Here is a 24,990-nt window from a genome sequence, read left to right as displayed (position 1 = left end):
TGTGCCATGAGACAGACACGCACGCACACACACACACACACACACACACACACACACACACGCACAGAGACTTTGAACCTACCGGTACTTTGAGTGGAGGCAGCCTGTCCTCTCTCCAGTCCCTCCTGTCATTTGAAGCCCATTTGGCCCAAATGCTGCCCGTCACGTCGTAGCCTAACTTTCTTTTTAGTAATTCCGTGATAGGCTGTTGCAGTGTAGATTCCCATCAATCAAACAAAAATCACACCATTGTTTATTTATATTTTTAATGTTTTAATGATAATAAATGCAACATTAATGCAACACAAAATTAGCAACTATTATAATATAAAATTAAAGTAATTTTTTTAAGAGGTCTGTGCCTCAAGTGGGGGGGCACAAGCATTTTTGGGGGCGGGCCCCCCTCCTCCTACTTCCTCAACTTTTTTTGCAGCCCGGAGTTCTTTCTCTGCTTTAATGTGTTTATGCAAATTGGTGGTGTTACCACAGTGGCGAATTACTTTTTGGCACACATCAGATGTGGCAGTGTCCGTATCAGCTGGAGTGAATAAACTCCACACAGCGCTTCTCTTTCTTTCCGCCATCATCACGGGCTTCTCTCACTGTTCTAACTCTCCGCCTCCGGCAGAGCAGGGAGGGGGAGGGGGAGGGGGCAGAGAGAGAGAGAGCGAGAGAGAGAGAGAGGTGCGCTGTTTTCACACTGCGCACAGACTTGGAGAGACGCTGTGCTCACATGAATTCGGAGAGAAACTGTAACAAAAGTATTGATCTCATCACGACAGTATCGATCCGATAGCAATACTCATCTTGGTATCGATACTATCGATATTTAGATCGATACGCCCAGCCCTAGTTGTAAGGCCCATTTGTTAAAATTGGCATGAAATTGTTAATCCGGCCCTGGTGCAGTGTACAGGGGGTTATTGTGTGTGGGGGCCTCGCGTGACAACTGATGAGGCCCCATGCGGGTGATAGGTATGGGAGACATCTGGGTATGATATCATGACAGGTTTACAGGCCATGGGAAAGAATGTGCTCCATGTGTAGTTATTATGTTTCGTGTTAAGGAGAGCTGAACCTCAACCTGTAATCTTCTCCAGATGTGAGGCGAGTAAGGAGTCTGTTCAGTGAGAAACTGATCTGTGCATGTCTATCCCTCTCAAGTGTGTATGTTGTATGTCTGAATAAAGCTGCATCAGTGGCTGCACACTACTCAAATCTTTAACACAAGCAGCTACAGTAGTAGCCTAAAACCATTTTATTAATATGCAGAAAAATCCATTGAATTTACCAAAAGCTGTTCATCTATGCTCATATTTGAAGAAAAAGGACATCCACCTGTCTTTCATTAACTTTACATCTAAAACTCAAAACGAACTTAAACGAACGTTAGCGGTTATGTGATGCTAGCTAGTTTTGCTTCACGGGCCCGCCACCCTATACTAACTGGAAAAAGCCAACATAGGTCCGCTGGGCTTTGCTCTGGCCTGTCAAAGAAGACGCCCAACAGGGCAAACTCGAAATTAGATTGGCTAAAGAATATGACAATCAACAACATTTGCCCTATTTGCTTAAACAGCAGAGTGATTCAATCGAAATTCTTAAGGCTTCAGAGTACATTTTTCACCCGGAGACAGCACCGGGGGGGAATCTGATTGGTTAAAAGCTCTAATTTATGAAATGCACTTGAAGCCGAATAACCATGAGAGAGAGTAGCAATTCAATTACGATAATATACTCATGGGAACTCACTTAAAAATGAAAATACATGTGAAATTAACAAATATATAGCAGATATAGAGTTATGGATAGCAGAAAGCAAGCCTTGGTGGCCCTGACGACCAACCTGGTAGATTCTCAGGGTAAATGCATAAAGCAGACTGCAGTTAATCACAGTCCAAAAGCAGGCAGTTAGCCTACAGCTTTAGGGTATGGGGCTCAAAGTACATGGAATTTATGGAATGGAACTTGGCAGATTTATGAACTGAGAGGCTGATGCGATGATAAAATACACATGAGGGTGTGTGAAGGAAAGGCAAGCGACTGAATAGCAAATGAGGGGAGTGGGAACAGGTTTGTGTGTAGATGGTTAAGAGAGTCGTGTGATGGGGAAAGGAGGGAAAGTCTTAGGGCATCTGGTGGATAGATGAAAAATGGCAATGAAGGGCCTTTATCAAGTAAACAACAGCAAAGTCCATTATCGGGTCGAGCCGTATGAAAAAGAAAAACATTTCTAGTTACAGTACCTACCCAGGACCAAACAACAGACACACTTTATGACTTTTGAAGCCTATTTTTGTTATACTATTGGAGTAGAGTTTACACAAAGAATGCTGACAAATCTGGGGCGTCTTCTAGCTCACCCAGTAAGAGCGTTTGCCCCATGTTGGCTGAGTCCTGCAGCAGCGCGGGTTCGACTTTGCTGTGTGTCATCCCCCATCTCTCTCCCCCTTTCCAGTCTATCCACTCATTAAAGGGAAAAGCCCCAAAAAATGATAAAAAAAAAAAAAAAAGAATGCTGACAAATCTGTTGCATTTGAATCTATCCCAAAATAATGTGGGCTGCGCTAACTGCAATACACTTACAGAATGAAAGCTGTTTTCTGAATGTCCTCGGTCTCTAGGTTGGGGATGTAAAGTTTTATGAGGCTGTGATAATCCTAGAAGTCACAACAGGTCTTTTTATACAGTGAGGTCAAGTTTCATAAAATGCTCTCACTACAATGACATGGCTACTATTGGGACTAACATCCTCACACATTAATGCAAGTGATCTCATTGAATTCACAAGAGTCTCAGCTTTCTTTCTTTCAAAGCGTCTCTCTTCACCTTTGCCAAGTAATCATGCATTGAGTTTTTTTTTTTTTTTTTTTAAATCCTTTTAATTTTGGTGTCAACAAGTCTGCAAAATGTGTCTAAGAAGGGATTTAGCCTGTTGGCATTTGAATCTGACATTTTTATATCTCCTACCAGGAATTCAGATGGAGAGAAGCATTACTTAATATTGAAAAAACATTTAACATGTTTTTTTTTATGTGCAGCTGCTCCATGTAAACATACACAGGAATATGTGTGCAAGGTGAAACATATGTAGATACTGTATAGAGCTCAGTAAGTTTAGTGTGACATCTTGTGGTGCCTTGTTGCAGTTGCAATCATTTCTTTTATTTGAACACTAACTTAAGTTCCTTCTTGGCACCAAACATGGTAAAGCAAGTCATTTACAATTTATCAGACACCCTGGTTGTTTTATAATGTACACAGACAATATTTTGAGTGACAAAAATGTCCGTACTCCTGAAACATTCATAGATTTGTATTCATTCAAACATTGTTTTTCAGTTGATTGATTGATTGTTTTTCAGTGTATTCGCATAAAACATTACCACTGAGTATGTCTGGCTCTTGCAGAGAAATGTTAATCTTCTGCAGATACAGTAATCTGAATAGTTATAATTATACATTTGATAAGCAAACATCTTCAGCTCATCTTTCTTTATGGTTGCTGTAGATGGTGGTTCAACTGACATGTAACAAGAAAATTTTTGTATTCTGGACAAATGAATCAGATGTATGTATTTTGTGCATAAGTAAATAAACGAATGTCTGTCTCTATGGCACAGACCACAGAAAGTAAATTTTTCACTTGAAGGGAAACTCACCAAACCCTTTTAAGCGATCATGCCTTGGTTTTGTTTTCTGTTTATATTTTAGTTTATTAGAATGTTTCTAAAGTAAGACATATAAGTATAACTTATTACTAGTTATGTTTGAGTGAAGTGCACTCATGTTCTCCGATTTATCTCTTTATTCTTTTACTTTCCCTTTTTCCGGACACAAACCCCCAAAAACTAGTGCTCTTTACCAAGACATCTGCATCACAGTAAAACTGTTTAACATAACCAGTATAAAGTACCAAGTACAAAGATAAGAAAAACACATTTATACATTGTGAAAATGTGTTTTTATTTGATTACAGATTACATGGCAGCCAGGTTTATTGTAATTCAAGCTGTAATCCAGAGATGATTTTCCTTTGCAAAGCATTCAATTACAATAGGCTTGTCATGCCATGACATCATTTCATGCCTCTGGAGTTAGCAGAGCTCCAAATTTCATCACCTTCTTTGTACACCACCAGTTTGCCATCGTTGGTCAGATGAAGACGGCACATGTTGCAATCTCCTGACTTGTGGGAGTTTGTTTGCCATTTGGGACCGTTAGCCTTGTTGTACATGACCAGGTTGCAGTCAGCCTGCATGCACAGGCGGAAAACGTCTGAACCAGAAGTGTCTGAAGCCCATACAGGCTTCCAGCCGTAGATGACAAAGTTACCATCATCCTGCAGGCAGAAACAGAGACATTTGATTGCTATCAGAGTGTGCATCTTCAAACACTTACTTTTGCATTTACTTTTTACACTGACCAGCGAATATGTATAATGCATCCATACTGTAAATGTTTGGAGTGCACAAATATTCAGAGTTACTCACCTGGAAGACAGCCTTATACTCCCCGTTGTTGGAAATCAGAAAGTCTCCCTTGCGAAGCTCATCGTTTTTGGACAAGAAGTTCCTACTCATGATTCTGAAACAAAAAGAAAGTCTTTGTTGTGTCTATCCAACACTGAAAATGCATTGAAAACATGTGTTTTTGTGTTAGTTTCCCAATATGAATAGCAGTAATTTCTCCCTTGTTTATACCCACAATGCAGCTTATGCACCAATTATAAACTTAAATTAAACACAGCACAGATTTAACATCAAACTGGAATAACTCCATGCATGGAAATACTCTTGCACAGAAATATATGAATCCATCCATCAGTATAAAAGTATGAAATACTTACAGGGTTGAATGTCCCACCCCAGTCAGACTGCAAGTGGAGGAAAAGGAGTAAAGTACAAGATGTGAAATTCACTCCATTTTTATACAGAATAGGGGGGTGGAGCTAGAGAAGGGGAGTGTTCCTGTCTGCATGAACTGCCCACATTTCTCCTAAACATCTCAATCGTGCAGGATTTGGGTTTTTTGTGACATAAGCACGATCTTCAAAGGACGACATGTCATTGATGGATGTGAAAGAAGGAAACACGTTAAATAGTTTCAGAGTTAATCAGTGATTAGTTAAGTTGAAAGAGGCTAGTGATGGTTGGCTACCAATTCTGATGTACATGAGAAAGTGCTCCAAGGGTCTTTACCCATCTGTGAACATGCATGAGCTTGACATTAAGCATACTTAATCCTGTAATTACAGTATGACATTAAGTCATACTGTAATTACAGGATAAGTCAACAAGTTGTAGCGTGACAAGTGTTGAAGCTTTTCACTCAGTTTACCAAACCTGAAAATCAAAGTTGAAATCTGAACATGCGGTGATATTTTATGACCTTTCCATTTTATCCAAACAGTCAACAAAGAAGACAAAGAAGGCTCTTATTGCCTCGCTCCACTTCCCACGCTCTGTACATTGTGTCAACTACAGGATGTGCACAAGGATGGGCTAAAGTTCAATTCAATTAAATTCAATTTTATTTATAGTATCAAATCATAACAAAAGTTATCTCAAGACACTTTACAGATAGAGTAGGTCTAGACCACACTCTATAATTTACAAAGCCCCAACAATTCCAGCAATTACAGTAATTCCCTCAAGAGCAAGCAGTGCGACAGTGGCGAGGAAAAACTCCCTCTTGGGAAGAAACCTTTCTGGGACGGGATGCACACAAATGGTAATAGAAAGGGAGAGGAGAGAGCAGCTCAGTGTGTCAAAGGAAGGAAGGAAGTCCCCCGGCAGACTAAAACTATAACAGCGTAACTAAGAGAGACAGGTCATAAGGTTGCCCAGGCAACAGCCCATTTGCCCTTTTTGGCTGAGCTGTGCCTCAAGGGAAAAAAAGTTTTATTTTAGTTGTTCTTACCTGTACACACCATTAAGGTCACTGAGGCCCGGACTTCAGTATTTCTTTCAAGAAGATATTCCCAATAACGCAGAGACACACACAATTTGCTCACGTTTATGTGCTGTTTGAGTTCCAAAGATATTATTATAGATATTTGTTTTCGGGTGATGACCCAGAACCCCTCTAAAGCTCAGTTTTTGGACCTCTGTATTTCTAAAACCCTGTGTACAGCCTAGACAGTGCTGAATGAGAGTGGGGGCAAATCCATGATGAGGATTCCAGCCTGTAAAGAATCTGGATCATAACAAGTCTACACACAACACAGATAAACACTTTTTGTTTATCTTTTTATTACACAATGTTACAACTGTAATACAGTGACTTTATGAGCAATGAATTAACTAATGTATCACAGCAGGGAGGAGCTTAAAATGAGGTTGAATCACCATTTTTATAGATGGAAAAACATAACAAAAACATAATGAATGAATGTGCAGATGCGCTGCTTTTGTATTTGTTTATTATAAGTGAAGCCTGGATGAGAAATCTGCAGGAAATTGCAATGAGAATCGGCTTGTCAAAGTTACGTCACTATAGTGAATTAAGCATGCAACAGGTGAAGTGCAGATTCTCCATTTACTATATTATGAAGCATGTTCTTTTGGCTTTTTATTTTAGCCAGTAGACACAGCCAACAGCGTAGGAGCTCCACTGTTGTAAGTCATTTTTCTGCAGTGCTCTGTCCTGGTGGTCCTCATTCCCTGAAACGAGAGAGACCTGTTCAGGCATCATTTGCAGAAAGCAACACATTTACTGCACCAACTTTAAGAACACACATATACACACACACACAGCAAAGTGCAGTGAGCTTCAATGCTAAATTAAAACATGTTGTATAACTCATCTCCAGTAGGCCATGCTTTATTCACCTCGCCAAACTGCTGTTGAGTTTCCAAGTGAATGATTTCATGTAACTCAAATTATTTTATTAACAATTTGAACGTCACCTCTCTGTGGGGGAAGGAGCCGGAACTGGTGCGGGAGGTGGAGCGCTACCGGTTAGATCTGGTGGGGCTTACCTCTACGCACAGTCTTGGTTCTGGAACCATACTCCTGGATAGGGGTTGGACTCTTTTCTTCTCCGGAGTTGCCCAGGGTGTGAGGCGCCGGGCGGGTGTGGGGATACTCACAAGCCCCGGCTGGCGCCGCTGTGTTGGAGTTTACCCGTGGACGAGAGGGTCGCCTCCCCACGCCTGCGGGTTGTGGGGGAAAACTCTGACTGTTGTTTGTGCATATGCACCAAACAGGAGTTCGGAGTATTCGGCCTTCTTGGAGACCTTGACTGGAGTCCTGCATGGGGCTCCAGTGGGGGACTCCATTGTTCTGCTGGGGGACTTCAACGCACACGTGGGCAATGATGGAGACACCTGAGAGGCGTGATTGGGAGGAACGGCCTCCCTGATCTAAACCAGAGTGGTTGTTTGTTGTTGGACTTCTGTGCTAGTCATGGATTGTCTATAACGAACACCATGTTCGAACATAGGGATGCTCATAAGTGTACCTGGTACCAGAGCACCCTAGGGTCAAGGTCAATGATCGATTTCATAATCGTTTCATCTGATCTGAGGCCGTATGTTTTGGACACTCGGGTGAAGAGAGGGGCAGAGCTGTCAACCGATCACCATCTGGTGGTGAGTTGGGTCAGAGGGTGGGGAAGACTCTGGACAGACCTGGTAAGCCCAAACGTAGTGCGGGTAAATTGGGAACGTCTGGAGGAGGCCCTGTCCAACAGACTTTCAACTCACACCTCCGGGCGGAGCTTTTTCGTGCATCCCTGTGGAGGCTGGGGGCATTGAACCCGAGTGGACAATGTTCAAAGTTTCCATTGCTGAAGCTGCAGCGAGGAGCTGTTGTCTTAGGGTCTTAGGTGCCTCAAGGGGCGGTAACCCACGAACACCGTGGTGGACAACGGTGGTCAGGGAAGCCGTCCGACTGAAGAAGGAGTCTTTCCGGGATATGTTATCCCGGAGGACTCGGAGGCAGTTGCAGGGTACCCGAAGGGCCGAAGGGCTGCAGCCTCTGCCGTGAAAGAGGCAAAGCAGCGGGTGTGGGAGAAGTTTGGAGAAGACATGGAGAGGGACTTTCGGTCGGCACCAAAGTGCTTCTGGAAAACTGTTCGCCACCTCAGGAGGGGGAAGCGGGGAACCATCCAAGCTGTGTACAGTAAGGATGGGACACTGTTGACCTCAACTGAGGAGGTAATAGGGCGGTGGAAGGAGCACTTTGAGGAACTCCTGAATCCGACTAATACGCCCTCTATGTTAGAGGCAGAGCTGTAGGATAATGGGGGATTGTCGTCGATTTCCCAGGCGGAAGTCACTGATGTAGTCAAACAACTACACAGTGGCAAAGCCCCGGGGATTGATGAGATCCGTCCAGAAATGCTCAAGGCTCTGGGTGTGGAGGGGCTGTCCTGGTTGACACGCCTTTTCAACATTGCGTGGAAGTCTGGGACGGTGCCAAAGGAGTGGCAGACTGGGGTGGTGGTTCCCCTTTTTAAAAAGGGGGACCAGAGGGTGGGTGCCAATTATAGGGGTATCACACTTCTCATCCTCCCTGGTAAAGTCTACTCCAAGGTGCTGGAAAGGAGGGTTCGGCCAATAGTCGAACCTCGGGGTGAGGAGGAACAATGCGGATTCCGTCCTGGTCGTGGAACAACGGACCAGCTCTTTCACTCGCAAGGATCCTGGAGGGAGCCTGGGAGTATGCCCAACCGGGTCTACATGTGTTTTGTGGATTTGGAGAAGGCGTATGACCGGGTCCCCGGGAGATACTGTGGGAGGTGCTGCGGGAGTATGGGGTGAGGGGTCTCTTCTCAGGGCCATCCAATCTCTGTACAACCAAAGCGAGAGCTGTGTCCGGGTTCTCGGTAGTAAGTCGGACTCGTTTCAGGTGAGGGTTGGCCTCCGCCAGGGCTGCGCTTTGTCACCAATCCTGTTTGTAGTATTTATGGACAGGATATCGAGGCGTAGTCGGGTGGGGAGGGGTTGCAGTTTGGTGGGCTGGGGATCTCATCGCTGCTCTTTGCAGATGATGTGGTCCTGATGGCATCATCGGCCTGCGACCTTCAGCACTCACTGGATCGGTTCGCAACCGAGTGTGAAGCGGTTGGGATGAGGATCAGCACCTCTAAATCTGAGGCCATGGTTCTCAGCAGGAAACCGATGGAATGCCTTCTCCAGGTAGGGAATGAGTCCTTACCCCAAGTGAAGGAGTTCAAGTACCTTGGGGTTGTGTTCGCGAGTGAGGGGACAATGGAGCGGGAGATTGGTCGGAGAATCGGGCGCAGCGGGTGCGGTATTGCATTCAATCTATCGCACCGTTGGACGAAAAGAGAGCTTAGCCAGAAGGCAAAGCTCTCGATCTACCGGTCAGTTTTCATTCCTACCCTCACCTATGGTCATGAAGGCTGGGTCATGACCGAAAGAACGAGATCCAGGGTACAAGCGGCTGAAATGGGTTTCCTCAGGAGGGTGGCTGGCGTCTCCCTTAGAGATAGGGTGAGAAGCTCACTCATCCGTGAGGAGCTCGGAGTAGAGCCGCTGCTCCTTTGCGTCGAAAGGAGCCAGTTGAGGTGGTTCGGGCATCTGGTAAGGATGCCCCCTGGGCGCCTCCCTAGGGAGGTGTTCCAGGCACGTCCAGCTGGGAGGAGGCCTCGGGGAAGACCCAGGACTAGGTGGAGGGATTATATCTCCAACCTGGCCTGGGAACGCCTCTCAGGATCCCCAGTCGGAGCTGGTTAATGTTGCTCGGGAAAGGGAAGTTTGGGGTCCCCTGCTGGAGCTGCTCCCCCCGCGACCCGACACCGGATAAGCGGACGAAGATGGATGGATGGATGGATGGAAAAGGATAGTTTGGGGAAAAAAACATCTTCCTTATCAAAACCTGGCGCCGACATTACCCACAATGCAACTTGACAGCCAACAGTTTGGTCCCAGATTCAAGTGTGTAGAGAGAGAGATGAGGAGCAGGCTACAGAGGTCAGGTTAAAGCGTAACTCTTGCCAAAATGCAACCTAGGGTCTTTTTGTGAATGTACCCGAGTCAAACTTTCCTTTAAAAGCATATTTAGGACAGAAGCGCCACTTTTAAGATTTACTGTATTCTCGTTTTTTGGTCAAATGGCCTTTTGAATGGGAGTGCTAGGGGCACTTTTATGCTAGCCTCAAAATAGCTATTTTTAAAACACTAAGAAGGCTCGACACAACATGAAACTTTGCTCGAAGTATCACCTGGGGCTCTACACTTTAACGAAAGCGTTGAGAACACTGTTTGTGTACCCAGAGTTTACTTAAAGGTCCCATAACATGGGGCTCTTTGGATGCTTGTATATAGACCTTAGTGGTCCCCTAATACTGTATGTGTCTCTTTCCCGAAAGTCAGCCTTGGTGCAGAATTACAGCCACTAGAGCCAGTCCCACAATGAGTTTTCCTTAGTATGTGCCATTTCTGTGTCTGTAGCTATTGAGGAGGAGAGGGGGAGGGGGCAAGGTGGAGGGTGGGGGTGTGGCCTTGACCAACTGCCACTTTGCTAGTTTGAAAGCCATGATGTCTCTTTCTCATGGGTGGGCCATATTCTCTGGGTGGGCAAAGCAGAGAAAGGGGAGGTAACCTTGCTCCTTATGACCTCATAAGGAGCAAGATTCCAGATCGGCCCATCTGAGCTTTCATTTTCTCAAAGGCAGAGCGGGATACCCAGGGCTCGGTTTACACCTATTGCCATTTCTAGCCACTGGGGGACCATAGGCAGGCTGGGGGAACGCTTATTAATGTTAAAAAACCTCATAAAGTGACATTTTCATGCCATGGGACCTTTAAAAGAAATCTTTTGAACAATTCACCGTAGCTCTTGTTGTTTCCGGCCGCTACCACCTCAGCAGTCAAAACGATTCAATATCGAAACAAGTAGCCACAGATTTAGTATATCCCTCGTGCACCGGTGTAGTTAAGGTGTAGAGCCCCTGGTGATACTTCGAGCAAAGTTTCATGTGTTCTTAGTGACTGTTAGTTATTTATTTAAGGGAAACCAGAGGAATTTTGGGACCTTCAGTCAAAATAGAAACTACTAAAAGATTGGGAGAAAAGGGATAACCCTCACCAACTATTTACTGTACTGATTGGCACTTGGCAAAGATGTACAGGTTCCCGTTGTTTTTTTTTTTTACAGCCATAATAAACGCAATTAAACCTCTGTATTCTGATCTAACGCATCCCACTCCTATGTTATGGTGTGGTGGCCATTTCAGTAGATTTACTCACTAACATTGTTGTGGAAACACAATAAGCATGGAAACTAAATGCACACTTCCTGCGTTACTTCAAATACTAAGTTACTCCTCTAGTAAACTACTATTCACATGAAATAAAACAGTAAAACATTGAGACCATTCAAAAAAGCACACTGGGTAATTCAACACTGTTGCTATGGACTCACCACTAGGCTTCCTCAGTCATTGTGCATAGAGCTGCCAAAGCTGAACATTATCCAAAACTCCATTTCTCAACAGAGAATTCAATTTGGGATCTTGCATGCTACCACTCCTTCCTCCTCAAATGCCTTGAAAAGGCTGTCGTTTGCACAATTTCACAAATAATCACGGGACCGAAAGGATATACCTCCCATCTATATACCTCCCGCCGGCTGGCGCGAGTTTCGGCTTTTCAAAATAAAAGCTTGCGTCTGGTCAGCTATGTTTTTGTATGGTGTTTTGGATGTAAACAGTACGGCAATCATGCTAATGCTTGCTTATTTTCAACAAAATTGAGGTAGCAAAGCAGTTTTGTGTTTATATGTGCGAGCGGGATTTATTCAATTAGGGAAATGCCACGGTCTCTAAGCTACAGGTCTGGCTGACTAAACAGGGAGGGACCCATCTGCTAGCAATAGGGGCCAATACTGAGAGAGCTACATGGAGCTACATGGATAAATACGCACCAAACAAGCCACTTTGAAATGTTGCTTTTCTCAGGAATACAAAAGTTGAGTGACCCTCCCTCCTGGAAAAACAAATGGATGACCCTCCCATCAACAAAGAATAAAAACACATGACCCTCCCCTATTTTCCTCTGGTGGTCCATTCCATAAATACCAAACGGTCTAGCATAAAAGTGCCCCTAGCACTCCCACTCAAAAGGCCATTTTAAACGAAAGTTTGACTCGGGTACATTCACAAAAAGACCCTAGGTTGCATTTTGACGAGATTTACGCTTTAATCTCACCTCGTTCCAACTCCATACCTCCAGATTTTTTTACATTTTCAAACTTGACTGACGTCATTTGAGGCAATTCATCAAACTTCTTGCAGCAGCCTTTAGAGCCACAAAAGGCTTTATACAACTTTTTTCACATGCAGCCATACTCTTCAACACCTTTAAGCAGACTTTAATTATCTAAATTTAGTAGAGTTCCTCTTTGAGGTTGATCCGTCTGAGGCTGAATTCTTCTTTTTTTCTTTTTCAGGAAACTGGAAACAACACGGCACCACCCTGATAAAGGCAAGATAGCCACACTCATTTGGTGAGGGAATAAAGCATTGTGTAGCTTACTGAAGAAGGGTGGAATAATGGGTTTTCATGTTGTGTATTTATTTTAACTAACAAAAACATGTTATGCATGTCATCACAACAATTTAAACAAACCACTCATCTGGGCTTAAAGGTGTATATCAAGAGCAAAAGGAGAGAAAAGCTCCAGTGTTTTGCACAGACACCTTCAGATAGGGGATAACAACACACACACACACACACACACACACACACACACACACACACAAGGAAATAAAGAACAATACCTCTGTGAGTCTCGGTTTCTGGATACAGTGAACGTACGGCTTGGGGCTCGACTCTATCTGATCTGCTGCTGTTTTGTAGCAAACTGCACAGTCCATCAGTGGCTGTGAAGTCATTAGAAAACATAAACAGCATGATGATGTTGTGAACAGATTTGAAATGAATGCTTCTCCTTTTGAAATTCACTCACTCTGTCATTCCTGAAAGGGCATCTCTGAGGGTTTGACTCAGTTGTTCCTTTGGCACACGTGGTGGGTTTCAGGTAAAAGTGGTGGTAGAGGTATTTCACACCGAATCCAGACTGCAAGAGAGCGGGGGGTCCGTTTAATACGAGCTACAAAACAGCAAAGTCAAGTCTGGGAACCTCCCTTATAGTCAATGAGGATTAATGTTGTCATGTTGAAGCAAAATTATGCTTTGCAAAAAATATAGCAAATTGAATAAAGCTGCAAGATCTGCAAGATATATATATATATATATATATATATATATATATATATATATATATATATATATATATAGTTCAGTCATATCTATATCTTGTTTTCCTGCATTGTATCTTATGAAACACATCATTTATTAAAAACCGAAACACATTTTGGCCAGGAAACCTTTGCAGAGTGTACCCCTAATTTTGTATTGGTAAATGCTCCATATCAATCAGTGTGCCCCAGTCTTTTTGCTTTTGAAATAATAAAGCAACAACTAATTTGTTAGCATGCATCAACTACAACTCTCATGACTCTTAAATCCACTGTCAAAACCTCAAAGGAAAGAAACTTCCAAAACAATTTTTTATTAAGGTGGGTACACCGTGCACACTGCAAGCAAACATATCCTAGACCAGCAGAAAGTGACATACACACAATGAGAGTGAAATATTCTGATTTGGATATCAGCTCATATTTGACTTGATAACTGATCATATAATCTTGTGGGAGTTGAGGAGTTAAAACATATTGCTGATCTGCAGCCTCATATTTCAGTGGTGGCTTTTCTCCAAGCCAACAACTGAAACCATGCATTATTAATACTCAAAATCAGAGTATCAGTTTGAAGAATGGTGGGAACCAGGATATATTTTTCTTTAAACTGTACATGTGGTCAACATTCCAGCAAAGACACACCTTATCTTTGGGCAAACCCTGCTAAAAAACATGTTGAAACTTAAAGATTCACAGTGCACTTTGTTTGAAGCAGATGTGAAAACAAGAATGAACCAGAATTCCCTGAAGGCAGAGTGAGAGTGCCAAACTCATGATGCAGATCCAAGAAGTAAAGGGAACTGAAAGCAGGACATATCTGAAACAAAACTTCAGTCATTTTCTTATATATTAAGATTACAATTAAATGTTTGTCAGTTTTAATTAGATACTTTTATTCTCTGCTGAGGACTTTCAGGAGAACGTTTGTTTAAAATCTGCTACTGTATGTTATCACTCCCCATTAATATTAACTGAAGCTGCTATAAATGGTTTAACACAGACAATAAAAAAAAAATAGAGATAGATATAGCCACCTTAATTCTTCAGGCCAAGAATTGATTGAAAAATCTCCAGATATACCTCGATATCTGACTTGTCCACACTTCTCAAGAAGCGAAAATGGTGGAGAACCACGGCATGTTTGTTGAGTTGCTCTAATGCAAGATCCACTCCCTTCTTGTAGTCATCAGTTAGCCCATTATAAGAATCCTGGGCCCCGACAGAGCACAGCACAGCTCCAGCACAAACCAGCAACAGCAACCCAGCAGCCATCTTCCTCCGAGTGTGTGAGGAGGGCAGCTCGGCTCAGAGGGTGAACTCCCTCCTCTCTCTGCGGGATCAATACTCGCATCAAAAACAAGTCCTATTATGGCTGTATGAGTAACAAGAGTGAAACTAAACAAATTGGCCAGCAACAGGCCTGCTGCACAGACTGTTTACTTCGTATCTCCAAATTCCAGTAACTCCCCCATGGGACACAGATTAAAGCTTGTCTAAACAAAACACATTCTCAATAGGGGGGTTTACACAGAAGAAAATGCTTGCCAGAAGTGGAATTGCACTCGTATCCCTAAACATTATTACAGTTGAGAGTTGGATTAGTAATCCAATTCCTGGAAGCAATCCCAACATGCCATGAAAAGCCTTTGGCCCCAGGACAAAAATAAAGGTCAGAGGTGATCAGTGGGTGAATTAACTCTTTTGTTTCTGCCTCATCGGCTCCCTTGTTGTTGCATTAACGGGAAAGTAGTACACTTATAAGAGTTGGGGGTTTTCTTGTAATATACTTGACAGGTTGATTTTGAAATTGTTTATTCCTAAATGAAATTGACTAAGCAGTGAGTTCTAATCACCATTTTTTAATAATACATGATCAGAGTTCTTACGGTGCATTTTTATTTGCTGTAGCTTGTGGAGGGGGAGCTAGTTTGACCTACTTTGTATACAATTCGGTAGTTTACCAGTGGTTCCCAATCTAGGGGCCAGGCCTTTCTAAAGGGTCACAGGATAAACCTGAGGTGGTATGACATGACCCATCTGTGAGAACGAATGGTTGGTAATTTTACAGGATTTGTTAACAAAAAGTAAAATATTGCCAGCTTTCTCCTTTAAAATACTTACTCTAGTCAAATTAGGTCAAAGTACAAGTAACCCATTCATACTAATAGTGTACACATTGAAAAAAACCTTAAATTGTTCACAAATTAAACTTTATTGACAGCTTGTTAAACAAATTCTACATTCTTATATTTTTGCATAGAGGTAAACTACATTTCTGAAGATGATACAAAAATCGATACTACATACTACAGAAATAATACTTAAGGTTGTGAGCGCATTAACAACATGTCGTAATCTGCTTTAATACTAAAAATAGCTTTTAAAAACACAAATAAACCCCTGAAAGGTGTCAAATGAGTCATCCAAGTCTTCACTCGGTTCCCTTTGACGTAAGAAGAGTCGGGGCTCCACTACTGTAACCCATTGTGTTGCAGTGATTGACTCGGTCCGCCTTCATCTCCTGCCATTCAGAACAAAAAGAGAAATGAAAAAAGTCAGAAAACAAATTCAAGAAGTTATATTCAGTCTTTGCAGTGTGGTCATTTAAAAAAAGTGACCTTCCAGTGAACAGACTAACCTCTGTAAGGGCCGGTTTGTGGACACAGTGAACATACGGTTGGGGCTGCTGTTCAATTTCTCCTTGAAATGTTTTGTAACAGATGGCACAGTCTATCAGTGGCTGCATGAATGCACACAGACAAAACAGCAGAGACAAGTTAGAGCAGGCAGTCGTCCTCGAATTCCGCACTTCTGACTTCAGTAAATCAGACACAACTTACTCTGTCATTTCTGAACTGACAAGCTGTGGAGTCAACCGTCCCTTTTTGACACTTGGTGGCTTTAAGGTAGAAGTGGTGGTAGATGTAAGCCACGTCAAAACCAGGCTGAAGAGAAAGAGGAGGATTACATCTGAAGCAATTCTCCCCGACACTAAGAGGGTTTTTTTCCCTGATAAAATCCCTACATTTATTGATGATTGCTCACGGCAAATCACAAGAAACCACTCAATAATAGCCACAAAACACAAGCAAAACCCTCACTCTGAAAATCAGAAATACTGTACCTGAATGTCTGACTTTGTGATACTTCTGAGGTAGAGAAAATGGTGCTGAATTCCAGCATGAGAGTTGAGCTTCTCCAGGGTCAGATCCACTCCTTTCCTGTAGGTTTCAGGAAGTTTGTTGTAAGCCTCCTGTGCATTAGAGGAAAAGAACAAGGCTCCGACGCTGAAGAGCAGCAGCATTAACGCAGCCATCTTTTTCCCTGTGTCTGTAACAATGAGGGCGAGGGGATAGTGCAACGGCCCACGCCCACCCACTGTGTTGTTTTCCTGATCAGGAAAGAACATCCAGCCCTCTTTTTGCTGGGAAACACAAAAACATGACTTCTTTTTACAAGCCTTGACTGTCTGTATTTGATGTTTATGCATAACAGATTCCAACATGAGAATTTGTTTTAATACGGTGGCCATAAGAGCTCAAATACCCCAACTTAGAAAACACATGCAAATAGACAAAATAGAAGTGAAAAAAAACATCCTCAACAATTTGAAAAACATACGCGGCTCTTAATTACTGACTGCTTTTATCTCTTTAATGAAACTGAAAAGGTTTTTCAAACTGTTCTTACAAATAGAAACGGCCCTGCATGGTCAGATACTGACCCCCCTCCGACACACCAACCCTGTCTCCTACAAAATTACATTCCTATACAGCTATACTGCATTCTCAATTAAGTTTGAGGGAAACCTTTTCTCCAAGATTACGTTTTTTTTCTCAACACGTCCTCGTCCCAGCGACCAGTGCACATTAAAACGGTTTTGAACAATTGAAACAATTAGTTTTAAACATGTGGTTAACGGTATGAATTGAAACTAAACTACTTGGTTAGGTTTATGAAAACATCATCATGGGTTAATATAGTTACATAACTTCAGTTTGTAACGTTACTTGCATAACGTAACTTTTGGTTTCACACGGGACGTTAGCAGCGGTCGAACAGGGAGTGAGGCCGCGTTTGTTTGACCCACCATCCACCCTGACCTTCTCCCTATGTGACATTTTTTTAGAAACCAGGAGCAAATATTTCCTTCTAAAAGTCCCTTGAGGCGTTCGTGAGACATCGCGTTCACAAGAATTGTATGGACCGACGGACGGCATAAAAACACGACACAACATCCAGGATAAATAGAAAATTACTTTTATTTGTCATCAATATTTCAACCTTTAATGTACAAGGGAACATCAGCAATAGCCTCTCGGACTTTGTATTGCTTTTGAAATGGAACGACGTATCGAATCAGCTACTTTGGCATACACAGACACCAACTTCACTTCATCCACAGGCACAAACATAAAACTGACACTGCCGACTTCTCATTAACATCCTTCAAAGTCCATGGCCATGATGCAGACAAATGTGTGTACAAAAAAAAAAAAAAAAAAAAAAAAAAAAAGGTTTTGTGATGTGACAAATAATACATCTTCAAAAACAGCAATAATGCCTCATATTGCAACACATAAATAATGTAAAGATGTTTGATTTATGAGCGACTTGAATGTGCAAACTATTGTAACATGTGTGTTGTCCTTACAAACGCAACAGACAGTTGTAGCGGATCACTTCATGGTCCCACAGGCACTTGAGATGTTGTGCACCTTTTTGACACCAAACAGGCACAAGATCACAATGACAGTCAGGCTGGGAACGTTCAGAGGGAAAAGTAGTGTCTCAAATACACACTTTAGAGTAACAGAGACTGAAAATGTAAGTTATTTGACACGGTCAAAGCTTTAACCAATCCATGTCACACCGACACAACATGACATAAAACAAAACATATATATATATATATATATATATATATATATATATATATATATATATATATATATATATATATACACACATATATATATATATATATATATATATATATATATATATATATATATATATATATATATATATATATATATATATATATATATATATATATATATATATATATATATATATATATATATATATATATATATATATATATATATATATATATATATATATATATATATATATATATATATATATATATATATATATATATATATATATATATATATATATATATATATATATATATATATATATATATATATATATATATATATATATATATATATATATATATATATATATATATATATATATATATATATATATATATATATATATATATATATATATATATATATATATATATATATATATATATATATATATATATATATATATATATATATATATATATATATATATTTTTAAAAGCCTTCACTCTCAGTAATGCATGAATATTGAGATTGTCTACACAAATTTGGTCGACCAGGCAAGTTCACAACATGAGTGTGAATGAAATGTTTAAATTAGTCCCCCTACCAAAAAAAGCTAAATTATGATAAAACAAGGAATGTTAGTTAATGCTGAAGCTTCTTCAAGAAACATTGTTAGGAGATGTGAGATGACTGAACTGCAGCTTATTGTTCTGATCACAAAACACAAGACATTTGGCACTTGGACAAAGAAACCAATAAATTACAGTGATTCCCATAAACACACCAAGTGATACAAACTCTACACGATAACATTAGTGCCCTAAACATGTGCGTGGTGACATTTAAGAGTATATTTATTATGCCACTGTGTTAATTTTCTGTTAGGATTAGAAACATGATGCCACGTCATTAGTGTAAAGAGAAAATTTGATTTTTTTGTACAGTTTTGTTACGTCATCGTCACAGTCCTGCTAGATCTCCCTCTGCTGGTGATTTTAACTCACTGCAGTACAAAATTGGACATAAAACCCCAACGGTCATCTAAACCGCTGCATTAGAGTACAAAAAAGATGTATAGTTAAAAGGACAGGCTAAAATGAATCACAGATAGTCGTTTAAGAAGCAAACTAAAGCAACATTGATATTAAGGGAATTAAAAAGGACTACAAAAAGATAAAATGATTACATGTACATAAAATACAGTCATTGTTCAGTCTGAAAAAAGTGCTACGAGCTTTAGAGGCAGTTAAAGTGATCAGCTGTCTAAAATAAGACAGAATGTGGAAAAAAAACTCAGTATACCTTTTTTAATTTCCTTCATAAGGCTCTTGGTGAGTTTAAAAAAATGACAAAAGTGACAAACTTGAATAGCGGTAAGTCAGCGTGCTAATATAAAAGAATGTAACCCATATTTCCTCCACATATTCAATGTGAATCAAAGCAACCTTTCAGGGCTAAAAATGAATTAGTCTTGCAAATCTATCTACTGTAATCACATTTAATTTGAGCTTGAGATCACATAATTTGATTTGGATTCTCCTGTCCCCTGAAATATATATTTAAAAAAGTAAATTATGAGTGAACACACTCTGTTGACTATTTGATTTCCTCAGTTGGATTATTATCTTTAGTGCTGTTAACCGGAAGAAAAGTCCCAAACAATTTGATAAAAAGCTACTTAAATAGTTAAGTTGGACCAAAGTAACAACCAACCAGACCTTCGACATACCGTACGTTCATGTCTCAGTGAGAATAAAGAGGCTGCACAGTGATGTGGCATCAAATCGTGATTGTTTCAAGTTTAAAGGACTATGGATCTCAATGGCTGGTAGACAAATTTTTGGTGTCCAGTAAGAGGAGTTAAGTGGTAATATGAGGGCTTGTTGCAACGTTACACAGGCATGTGCATCTCTGAGTACTCATCGTGACACTCACGTTCGTCGAACTTCGGCTCTGTGTCGTCCGCATCCAGCTGGAAGAGCAAGAAGACACGTCAGGATTAATCGTTGTGAACATGTTTTAAGTTTCAGCAGATTTTCTCATTTGACATTATATATGAAAAAAAATTCTAAAAAGAAAAAAAGTTACTCTCACTATGAGGCATCATTGCTTGGTGTAATTACTAGTCAAATTTCTAATTTTTTTAATGCTAAATAAAAAATCTCAAACATTTCCCAGAGTGCCTTAGAAATAAGCCATTTTTCTTTGATGCAAAATCATGGTATTTGCATTGAAGACATCTCCACTTGACACCAAGTTGTGCACACTTAAACAAAATAATAAAGAAAATCAACAAACTACTAATGTATTTAAATGTTTTTGATATTATGTTATTGCATTTTTGTGTCTTTATTGTCAAAACCAGTGCACAACAATCAGACATCACAGCTTAAACAGAAAAAAATTATTTGGAAACTTACCAATGTCAGTGCCAAACATAGATTTTTAACTTTAACTCCCCTAGTGCATAAAACTAGAGTTAAAGAATATTGCATTTAATCTTCTGCTGTCTAATAACATTTCCAACAATGATTCTAATATCACATTGCTGGAGCTGATGTAGTGGTGCAGGTGTATTAAGCAGTATATTGCGCCCTCCTGTGGACAACTTACACATGCCATCTCTCTGGGGGTGAAGATGCGGCGCAGCAGGAACATCTTGACTGGTATGGTGAGGAGGAGGACGAAGGGGAAAGCCAGCGACGCCTGTGTCGACATTACAGCCCACAGAGCCGCCAAACACACCACCTGGATGCAGGTGAACAGATGCATACGCAGTGTACGGACCTGAAGGAAACGGAGACAATTCATTAGAACTTACCAGCACAAGTGTGAGACCAAATCAATGATGAAGATTAGCTCAATAATAACAATAATAATAAGTACAAAATAAAAATAAGCTTCACTGTTGCCATTCAAAATCTTTTAATGTTGTCTTAGGGAGAAACAATTGTTCAGAGACTTAGTGGTTCACTATATATATATATATATATATATATATATATATATATATATATATATATATATATATATATATATATATATATATATATATATATATATATAGAGTTAAAACCACTTAAGACCCTTACTAAAGCTACAATGATTAGTAGATCAATATTTCATAGACCAAACATTAAATAATTAATTAACAGATAAATCAATGCTAATTAATTGCAGCCCTAATAAGTTTATTTTTATTTCTAAATGTGAAAATGTTTGATCCGACTCCTGTCAATGTAATAATATACATTATAATACTGTAATATCAGGATTTTCTGACGTGCAAGAACTTTATTCATAGCATATTCATAGCCTAAAATATAATTTATGCTATGACTAGGAAAAAATATCTAAAAAACTAGTGTGATAATGTGATAAAGTATTATTTCTTACACCTGAAACCTCCATTACTTTATGTGCAAAAAAAAAAAAAAAGCATTCCTCTTACCTTGCGTACGTAGGTGTGGTCAGGGTGATACTTTGGTGGCATGAGCAGCAGCATCATCCGCTCTGTTAGCTGGATACCATTAAGGGACATCACACCCATGTAGAGGAAGATACCAAACAGCACCGCCAGGGGGATCTGACGCAGCAGGTCACCGATCACAATGGACATGCCTTGATGGGGGTCGAACAAATAAACAAAATGCTAAATATCCTTTTATCCCCCAATAGGTTTTGGCTTTAACAACTGGAAAGAGCAGTAATGAGATGTCACTGTCCGATACTCACCAACCATGATGGCCACCAGGAGCCCGGTGACCCTCTGCTCCTTCACCTCCTGGATGCGAGGCTTGTCTCCGGGGGCGACAGCCTTACTCATGACAGTGAGGGCGTTGACGTGGGTCACCGAGCGAACGGTCGCGGCGGCCAGCCACGGCAGGCCGAACAGAGCCAAGCTGCCGCCCAGCATCACGATCAGCAGCAGGTCAAGATGGAAACCAGAACCCTTCACCAGCATGCGCTCCTTCTTACTCACTATCAGGCTGCAGGATGACACACACACACACACACACACACACACACACACACACACACACACACACACACACACACACACACACACACACACACACACACACACACACACACACACACACACACACACACACACACACACACACACACACACACACACACACACACACACACACACACACACACACACACACACACACAGGTTTGGAAAAGTCAACCAGGAGTTTTTTTAGCAGCTTGTTATTCACACAGACACAGATGCATGTATCCACTAAAAATGAATTTTAATATTTTAACTGTTGTTCAGATTGCTTTCTTTTTTAATTTAAGCACTTTGAGCTGCCTTTTTTGTGTATGAAAGGTGCTACATTTCATGTGTAAAACATGAAAATCCAACTTGAAAGTCCTGTTATATCAGTTTCCGGCTGTACAATTATAGATTAAACTCAATCAAAACAAAAATCTGAACAATGACTCTTAAAATGTCATGATGGGACAACTACGTCATAACGTGGAGTACTTCTGATGATATTACTGCGTGATGGGACTTGTAACTCACGTGGTGATCTGAGTCTCCATGAAGATGAGGATGAACACCAGCAGAGCGGGAAAACAGCAGGCAAACATCATCCAGATGGGGAATTCACCGTTGATACCCAGAGGACTGATGATCCAGCCACGTTTTTTGGGACTCGTCACAGAGAAACCATGAGGGACGCTCAGTTTCTGGACAATAACAGGAATGAGTGTGACAGCAAAGATGAGGATTGTCCGTCTTGTGAATCTTTATTATCCAGACGTCAAACATTTAAATAAGATTTAGTGGTAGTATTTGAGTTTTACCTGTGTGTATGTGTCGTTTATACTGTAATCCACCAGGACCATGACGAGGATGGCAATGGGGACGCCAAAATCTCCAATAATCCTGCGCAACTGAACACATAAGATGGGAGAGTTTGAGCAGAACTAGCAGCTTCATAGATTATATGCGAGTATAATCAAAAGATTTGCAGCTACTGTGATTTTTGTATTGTATGACAACTTCTACAAAGAAAAAAACAAATTAGAGAATTTTAAGATTAAAAGTTCAGTCTTGACCTTGAAACCACATGGTCCATTTAGTGTTTGTTTTGGAGCTTTTGATTGAATCACAAGAAAGGAAGAAAATCGTATCAATCTTATTGAATGCTCTTTCAGGTGAGAGTGTTTTGCCAACTGATGTTTCCAATTTCAAGAATAAATTTCAACTTTTAAGCCAACATAGACAACAAGTTCTTAATATTTTGTGAAATATGATACCGCTCTCATGTCTCTCCATTAAATATGAAGCTACAGCCAGCAGCAACGTTAGCTTAGCACACAAAAAAATTAAGGAAAACAACTACCACCTCTCAAGCTCACTAATTAGCACCTCATATCTAGTTTTGCTTTGCTGATTACTTCTCTAACTATTCCTTTAACGTGGTACAAAAACAAGGAAATTAACATGACAACTAGGCAAACTCCAACTGCAAAGGAAGATCATGTGATACAATCAAAAGCTCCAGAACGGCAACTAAATGAACCTTGTGCTAAGACTGTTTAGTCAACTAGAGCATTTTAGACTGCATGTATTAGTGGCTCAAATGAGTCTTCATGTTTCATTGTTAAGGAGGATGTATTTTGACTCTCAAGAGGGTTGGATGCAATAACTGACTGCACTGATTGATTGATTGATTGATTGATTGATTGATTGACTGACTGAGTTATGATAGTGGGAGGTTCAAGCACAATTAAATTAATATGTGGGTAAATAAATAGGGGTTACTTACTGATGTTTTTTTTTTTTTTTTAATATAAAATGTTTAGCTCCTCACCCTTCCAGGGAAGAATGCACTGTTCTTGAACTTGCGCAGGTAGAAGGCAATGAAAAATGTTCCGGCCATGAGAACCAGAGAGAGCAGCGCAGTGTTGGGTTGGTTTTGGACCGTCGCTGGCTGGGTGCTGTTGCTTAGAAGTGTGATATTTTCCTTCGAGGCGTCCCATTCTGTGCCGTTGTTCAAAGGGCAACTTCTCAGCGGGTGCTCCTTGAAAATCTGCCCGAAGACACAGTGTTCAAATTAATGCCCAATATTTCACAACAGAATACACACGCAAATATGCATGCGCAAATGTACACCCACTGCAATTACTTTCCTTAGAGGGATTCTCATTTATCCATCTTTTATGTACCACAACCACACTATTCTGGAAAATGAAATTATCCCGTAGTCAAACATCTTTCAGGTCTGTGTCGTAAAACTTTAGAAATAGCAACCTTTCAAAGCCTATGTAATATGTAAACTCTTAATCCATTTCACTTTCAAGGCCAATCAATCACAAAAGATTTCAAGTGCACTTGTTAGAAAAACATACTCATTTCGACCCCGAGATTTGAATATTGTCCAAAGAATAGTCTGTTCAGTTTAGTGTCAGGGACGTGAACACGCAGTGTGCCAACAAAAACATTTTGTAATGAGGAGCTGTTATTTCACGTCTCAGGTGTACCCTGCCGAGCTTGATGAAGGTCTCGCAGATGAAGATGAGGGAGATGAGGAAGGAGAAGATTTCCTGGGTGAAGCGGGACACGAAGCGGACCAGGAAGCTTCCCTCGAAGGCCACCATGACGACCACGATGATGATGAGCCAAAACCCGATCCAGACCCGGCCCGTCAGGTACTCCATTTCATTTGCTTTGCAGAACTGAGGACACAGAGCAAAGAAACTCTATTCATACACTGGAAAATGTTCACAGCAGCCAATAAAACTTGCATTAAAAAGCTCCTGAAAGCCTTTTTTGAGTCTGGCTTTGTCCAAAGGTAACAGAATCCACATAGTGGATAGTAAAAAAACTAATTTTTA

The 24,990-nt window shown here is 40.7% G+C and overlaps 3 protein-coding genes across 9 annotated transcripts in view; all 3 read right to left on the bottom strand.

Moving 5' to 3' along the window:
• Positions 1–3,945: 3,945 nt before the first annotated feature.
• LOC114549395 (mannose-specific lectin) lies at positions 3,946–4,938 on the bottom strand. Its single transcript, XM_028569690.1, has 3 exons — positions 4,850–4,938; positions 4,494–4,587; positions 3,946–4,342 (listed from the first exon to the last, which is right to left on the bottom strand). The coding sequence occupies exons 2-3, from the start codon at positions 4,581–4,583 to the stop codon at positions 4,079–4,081; spliced, it is 354 nt and encodes a 117-aa protein (XP_028425491.1). The 5' UTR covers positions 4,584–4,587; positions 4,850–4,938; the 3' UTR covers positions 3,946–4,078.
• A 1,296-nt stretch (positions 4,939–6,234) lies between these two features.
• On the bottom strand, positions 6,235–14,664 carry LOC114549153 (uncharacterized). The gene is made up of 4 exons (XM_028569358.1): positions 14,318–14,664; positions 12,943–13,053; positions 12,755–12,856; positions 6,235–6,665 (listed from the first exon to the last, which is right to left on the bottom strand). Exons 1-4 carry the CDS (start codon positions 14,507–14,509, stop codon positions 6,579–6,581), a joined length of 492 nt encoding a protein of 163 aa, XP_028425159.1. The 5' UTR covers positions 14,510–14,664; the 3' UTR covers positions 6,235–6,578.
• A 3,954-nt stretch (positions 14,665–18,618) lies between these two features.
• slc4a2b (solute carrier family 4 member 2b) overlaps positions 18,619–24,990 on the bottom strand; it is a 42,977-nt gene continuing 36,605 nt past the window's right edge. For all 7 annotated transcript variants that reach the window (XM_028568960.1, XM_028568964.1, XM_028568962.1 and 4 more), the window contains 8 exons: positions 24,637–24,831; positions 23,967–24,185; positions 22,954–23,043; positions 22,670–22,836; positions 21,865–22,118; positions 21,581–21,750; positions 20,743–20,916; positions 18,619–20,101 (listed from right to left, as the gene is read on the bottom strand). In XM_028568960.1, the coding sequence (XP_028424761.1) occupies positions 20,021–20,101; positions 20,743–20,916; positions 21,581–21,750; positions 21,865–22,118; positions 22,670–22,836; positions 22,954–23,043; positions 23,967–24,185; positions 24,637–24,831 (1,350 nt within the window). In that variant the 3' untranslated portion in view covers positions 18,619–20,020. The remainder of the gene's footprint in view (positions 20,102–20,742; positions 20,917–21,580; positions 21,751–21,864; positions 22,119–22,669; positions 22,837–22,953; positions 23,044–23,966; positions 24,186–24,636; positions 24,832–24,990) is intronic.

Source organism: Perca flavescens, chromosome 22 (assembly GCF_004354835.1).
Source record: "Perca flavescens isolate YP-PL-M2 chromosome 22, PFLA_1.0, whole genome shotgun sequence".
Classification (NCBI taxonomy): Eukaryota; Metazoa; Chordata; class Actinopteri; order Perciformes; family Percidae; genus Perca; species Perca flavescens.
This window is presented reverse-complemented; position numbering and strand designations above follow the sequence as displayed.

Coding starts and splice junctions, on each gene's coding strand:
- LOC114549395 (XM_028569690.1), bottom strand. CDS start 4,583: ATGAGTAGGAACTTCTTGTCCAAAAACGATGAGCTTCGCAAGGGAGAC. Junction 4,343..4,493: donor AGTATAAGGCTGTCTTCCAG/GTGAGTAACTCT, acceptor TTCTGCCTGCAG/GATGATGGTAACTTTGTCAT.
- LOC114549153 (XM_028569358.1), bottom strand. CDS start 14,509: ATGGCTGCTGGGTTGCTGTTGCTGGTTTGTGCTGGAGCTGTGCTGTGC. Junction 13,054..14,317: donor TGGACAAGTCAGATATCGAG/GTATATCTGGAG, acceptor GCTCTCTTGCAG/TCTGGATTCGGTGTGAAATA. Junction 6,666..12,754: donor AGAAACCGAGACTCACAGAG/GTATTGTTCTTT, acceptor CTCTCGTTTCAG/GGAATGAGGACCACCAGGAC.